The sequence below is a fragment of the Gymnogyps californianus genome, chromosome 11, assembly GCF_018139145.2.
Source record: "Gymnogyps californianus isolate 813 chromosome 11, ASM1813914v2, whole genome shotgun sequence".
In the NCBI taxonomy this organism is placed as follows: Eukaryota; Metazoa; Chordata; class Aves; order Accipitriformes; family Cathartidae; genus Gymnogyps; species Gymnogyps californianus.
Genome location: NC_059481.1, coordinates 12,870,297 through 12,876,138, shown reverse-complemented (window position 1 = coordinate 12,876,138; position 5,842 = coordinate 12,870,297). Strand labels below are relative to the sequence as shown.

General features: G+C 36.4%; 1 protein-coding gene across 1 annotated transcript; it reads right to left on the bottom strand.

Moving 5' to 3' along the window:
* Window positions 1-1,177: 1,177 nt before the first annotated feature.
* Window positions 1,178-5,842, bottom strand: LOC127020598 (CDC42 small effector protein 2-B-like). Its single transcript, XM_050903298.1, has 4 exons — window positions 5,812-5,842; window positions 4,790-5,003; window positions 4,261-4,362; window positions 1,178-3,756 (listed from the first exon to the last, which is right to left on the bottom strand). The coding sequence occupies exons 2-4, from the start codon at window positions 4,841-4,843 to the stop codon at window positions 3,682-3,684; spliced, it is 231 nt and encodes a 76-aa protein (XP_050759255.1). The 5' UTR covers window positions 4,844-5,003; window positions 5,812-5,842; the 3' UTR covers window positions 1,178-3,681.

Sequence of the window (5,842 nt, the reverse complement as noted above, 5' to 3'; positions counted from 1 at the left end):
AACACAAAGTAGCTGGAAGCCTTACAGGAACCCACTCACCAGAGGAGATCTTTTTGACACCACTGTAACACAGCACTGTTTTCTTCCTGTAGTTCATCTCATCTATCTCCACAGCGATTATGAAAGGCAGAGAAGATCGTTCTTATCTTCAACTGTTGGGTTTTTATGGCAGTGTCACAGTGCTGATAGCAAAGTAAATTCAAACACAATCAAGAGCAGCTATGTAATCATCTCTCACTGACAGATTTGATTTTTTTTCCCCAGTGTTACTGTAGTTGGTAACATATAATGAATTTCATAAGCATACCTCCATGGAATTTAGCATTGTCAAATTATGCTTATTCTTGCTGGCACAGTAAGATTAAGAGTATTTATTAATCTCTTAAACGTTTTTTGTCTATACAGAGTGGAAGCTACAGAAGCACCTGATAGTCCAATATGGCAAGACCATACAAAGAAATAGCACTACCTGCCTGGGTTGCAAGTTATCACATTACAGGCTGACTTGGAACATAGCATGACACCACATAATTGTTATAAAGCTGCTCTACAGGAGGTAAAAAGACATATTACACTGAAAAAGCCAAATACCTTTTCTATATACTGACTGCAGGTTTATGCAGCATTATTGGATAGTCGGTAAAGCCTAGCAGGGACATCAAGGGATAAGACAGACAGACAGTATTTAAAATAACAGTTACTCCTCGACTTTTTTTTTTTTTTTTTAAAGGAAGCAAACAGATACAGTGCTGAGACACTGCTGGACTACATATAAAAGACTTGATCCTGCTCCGCTTGCAAGTTATTTTACTTCCAACTACAAAAAGAAACCATAAAATGCCATCAAATCAGAGCAGTAATGTTTCATTGCCACATTGTCTTAATATAAGGTCTTCACAGCCTACAACGTAGATTAAGAAGTTTGATCCTTTGGTCTTATTTGCTGTATTTTATTCCAGTCAAGCTTAAAAACCACCAAACAAACAAACCCCACAATGGAGTAATAGCTTGCATAGAGCAGACAGAAAAGACTTGATGGAAAATTGTGCTCTCTAGTGGAGAAATCTGATTTTGTGCAATACAAGTTCAAGCCATGCTGATCCATCCACTTAACCAACAGGTTTTCAGGGCAGAGAAAATATCAAGATTTTTCCACAATATGAAAAGAGTGCAAATGCCTAGTTCAACATATTTATTATAACCAAGATAGGTTTATACTGAGTTACATGACATTACAGCTAGATAAGGTTTCTAAATATACAACAAAAAAAATACCTAAGTCCTAAGACATGCTTTTATGTTTGTTTAGATTTTAAAAGTAATGGCACTTTTAATGCAATAGCAAAACATTGCCTTTTAATGATATGACACTTTAATATGGTCTGATATAATACTATATAGTCTGATGAAAATAGGTTAGTTTTACACCAGATAGTGCTACTTGGTTTACATAAGGAAAACTAGGATTTTTCTATAAATAAGGGTTTAATAACAAAATTCTCTGTTGATTTATTGACATGATCCCCAACTCCTTTATTTCTAGTTACGCATACACCACTAATCTTAAACATACTGAAAGAGTCTTCAGGAAATACTAACTCCTGTTCAATTTGTTTTCTTACAGTGTTAAGAAAATACAACCCATTTTCTTCATGACAGCTGTCCTACCACTATTTTTTCTGGGCAGGTATGGACCAATGAATGCATGAACTCAATTTAATAGCAGATGAATTAGAATCTGTTCTTTAGAACAACCTGGCCACTTTATGCTTCCTCAACAGTATACAGGATTTAGCATCTTTAAACTCTGTATCTTAACTAGGCTGTTGGATTAAATCCAAAGTTAGAAGACAGAAATATGAAAGATTTTAAAAAGCTAAATGTACAGCCAACTCATGCTAATTTTAAAAGATATTAAAATTTGGCATGCATTCTAATTCAAGAGTAAGGATCTAGCAAGACATGGATATTAGAGTTCTCTTATGTGGTTGTAGAATGTTATGATCAGCTGTTGACTTACAGAAAGTAACACTCTCTCTTCCTCTTTGGCCCTTAAAGATGAAATATGGGAGGGTGGGGGTTGAATGCATACAGAAACATAGAGCTACCTTTCATGTTTTAAGTTCCCTAGTATACTTAGAAAAGGCAGCCTAACAATTCAGCAACGTCAGCAGTCTAGATTTAAGAAGTATCACAAGCCACAAACAGAATCATACAAGTTAAAAGATTTGCCAGCTAGATGTTTTTTTAAATGGAAAAAAAAAGTTCATAACTGATCTTATGCCTAGAGCAACGAGAGAGTTCCACTGACTTCCAGCATAACTGGTGCTGGTATGGCAGCAATTTAAACACTTGTATTTAGTTAATCCCATGACAGCAAGCAGATTTCCCAAGTTTCTGCACTGGTAGTCAGTCAGAATTTTGAGCTGGGGAACAGTTGTCAGTGATTGGGTAAAAGAAAAACCTAGCTCTACTTCAGCAGTTTTGTCATATCATCTAATAGAAAGAGGAATAAGAACCGGAGTAATAAACTGTAGTTTGGGTGTGGCTAAATATTTATAGCTATTTATTTAAATATTTATGAAGTGCTGGAACTCTGCAAGACACTGTTTCCATTTAATATTCTCCTGCAAGTTTTCACAATATTCTTTAAATTTCTGTCCTTCACATGGCTGCATCACTTAAACCATACTTTTTATTTAAACCATATGCAAGAAAAAATTCAGTTCATCTAAAAAACCCAAACAGTCTCACAATTAAGGAGCCAGAAAGACAAGCGAGATATGCCTTGAAGTCCTGTGTAGTTACTGTTACAGATAAGTAACAGAGTGCGCGATCTTAAGTATGTTTAGTTTAAAATTCAATAGTAGTCATGCAAAATTAACACACAGTTGTAAGCATGTTGTAGCACCACCTGAAGTTAACTGGTACATATTATTAGCTCTGTTGTAGTAATACCTGTCAGTCAAACTAGTGCATGTATGGAAGGGAGGCAGCCCAGTAATTGGGAGAAATGTCTGGTTTTCTAAGCCTCATTTGAGAGTGCGTATGTTTGCAAAACCTCCGTTTTTAGCTACAAAAGCGTTATCACAGCAAGGCAGAAGTTTCACTGGGTTTTGCAGACTCAGCTAACTATATTACATTAGAGTTCGTTCACCATCAAAACACTAAAAAAAAAATACCAAAGTACAGCGCAGTAGATTTATGCATTAGGTTGTAAGCCATAAAAAACAGGTCCAAAGTTATATTACAGGCTACAAGATCCTACTTAGCAATTCAGTTTAGCCCATGTAAGAAGTGCAAACATGTGATATCTTCCAATTAACTCAACCTCTGCATTTCTTAAGGGAAGAAAAAGACAGAGACCAAAACCCCAGACAATTCATACTGACTTCCAATCTCATCCTACAAGACAACTTTGTGAGGTTTTTGGGACACAGCTAGGAAGTCATCCACAGCGACAATTTACAGTTGCTGCTACAACACTACCATGACAGACCATTTTAAGGCTAATTTAATAACTCCTTCAGAAGCTATTGTGCAAAGAACACCAAAGCTTGCACTGACCTATTTATAATTCAAGTACTCTCCCTACTCCATGATAAAGAGGTTTTAAAGAATATGAAAGCAGTCCAGGGGGTCCTCATAAGACAGAGCAGATTTCAGCGTTCTCTCGGTTTCCTATATCTCAACAGTTGCAGAAGTGCCATTTGTGTAGCCACCTTTAGACTTCATGTGGTCCTGAATTGATACAACCTAGAAAAAAAGTTTATTAGAACATGCATCTTATAAAGTCTGGTTGCCAGAGCAATTATTAAAAGCATCAGTTTGAAGAGGCAGGTGAGCCATATGTTTACAGTGCTGGGTCCCAACGGTAGCAGGGAGAAATAACAACTAAACCCAGGATTGTTAAAGACTATTTTAAGTCAGTGCATGAGATGGGTCTTGCTACCCAAAATCCACTTATTCTTACATGCCTCACCCTGGCACAGCTTTGACTTCAAGGTGATGTGTTATCTGGACCTAGCATCAAGTGCATCCACAGAATCCTTATTCAAAAGGTTCTCATCATATGTAAAGATACTGGGGAAATGAGCACTTTTACAAACCAAAGGACAGTTCTGTTCTGATGCTATTCTATTGATAAAAAAAAAAAGGTCAGATTTTTCTCTCTCTTACAATTATCTAGTATTTTATTAGCTACCTGCTCTACAGGTTACTGAGTGGAGGTTTCTGCTTATCCAAGAGGTGCACACTTACTGATGAATAGTCACTACTCATCTCTCTTGCCCCAACATGCGCAGTGTGTACAAAGTTCATTGGTTCTCCTATCATATTCCGGTCCAGTCTCCGGTGCCTCTTCTATAAGAAAGAAGATATCTTAGGTCTCTATTCAGAAAACATGAGCAGCTTTCAGACAGAAACAAGCAGCTGAGATTAAAAAAGACAGTCAGTACTGACCCCTAATGACTCCTCATGACAACCAGGCTGAAGTTTCAAACTGTTTGCAGTAAGAGAGGGTCAAAGTCACTTTTATTACTGCTAATTGAATTTTAAAACTTTCTTTAATGTTGCAAAGTCAGGGCCTGAGAACTGCAAACAGTCATATGGCCAAAGTTTCTGGCAAAACACACATAGTTTAAACATAGTTTAAAACAGGTCTGTTTTTAGCTTTTGCATTACTTAGCCCAAACTAATCAAAACAACATGACAATGAAAAGTGTTTTCCGCATAACTGAAAGACAAAATTTCAAATCTGATAAAGGACGGCAGTTGCGCATCTACCTACCGGCTGGGGCTGTTCACCATTGCACCAATTAAAACAAACCAGGAATTCAGTCATTGTATTTTTCAGTAGGTAATAAGGTCTTGTTAAGCGTAATTATTTCTCTGGGAGTTAAAGCAGTATGAGGACCAAGATGCAGTTCCTGAAGTGAGGTTAGGAAGGAATTGCTTGTGCAGATTCACTAGTAAAGATCACAGAAAGCCTCTGATGAGTATACCTGCAAAGAGATTATTTTTAAATTTATACTGAAATATAGCAGAGTCTTGTAAGAGTTATTGAGCAATAGACATTTCAGAAGACTAAAACAAGGCTGTAAAATTCTTAAACATACCTGAACAGAAGACCAGCATCAATTTAAAATCAGTATGTTAATGTCAGAAATCAGGGTTAAGAACTCTGCACATTTACTCCCAGACAGACAGTAGTATAAGTTCTGGTTTCTTTACAGAAGCGTAATAAAAGCAATACTAGAATTAAGTCAGGTCTTGTTTAACGGTCTATGATCTGGTTGTAAGCAGAGCTAGCCAATACTTATGAACTATTTAGTATTTTGAAAGAAAACAGCTTTGAAGCACAGCAGATTGAATGCTTAACATTTACAAACCGGTGCAAAAGAAAGTTTCCTTCTTACATCTGATATCATTACTCTTCTTAGACATACAAAAGCTCAAAGTAAAAAGTATTCTACAACTCCAAAAAGCCCTTAAAAGAGAAAAAAAGAGCTTTGTATACCAGCAACGGTAACCGTTTGTCAGAGCCTAGAGCTTCCCATAATGTATAAAACTATTAACACAACACACTCGAACTGGCGACACAACCAGGAAACTCACTAACTTTAAGTGCCCTGAAGCTATGATAAAAACCAACTTTTCAGTGGTTACTAACTTTTTTCTTTTTAATATCTTCCTTCAAATCAAACCCAGGGCTATAGAGTAGCCTTTCATATCTACCTTTTCATACCTCAGATCATTAAAACAATATTATAACATGTTAATTTATAAAGAAGGGGTTTTTTTAAAGCTTACAGCTTAACAAAAGTCACAGCTTCATCAATTC

Bases quoted from the DNA above. Each gene is read 5' to 3' on its own strand.
- LOC127020598 (XM_050903298.1), bottom strand. From the start codon at position 4,843: ATGACTGAATTCCTGGTTTGTTTTAATTGGTGCAATGGTGAACAGCCC. The intron at 4,363-4,789 runs GTAGGTAGATGC...TCTTTCTTATAG, and splicing joins ATGGTGAACAGCCCCAGCCG to AAGAGGCACCGGAGACTGGA. The intron at 3,757-4,260 runs GTAAGTGTGCAC...CTTTTTTTCTAG, and splicing joins TGAGTAGTGACTATTCATCA to GTTGTATCAATTCAGGACCA.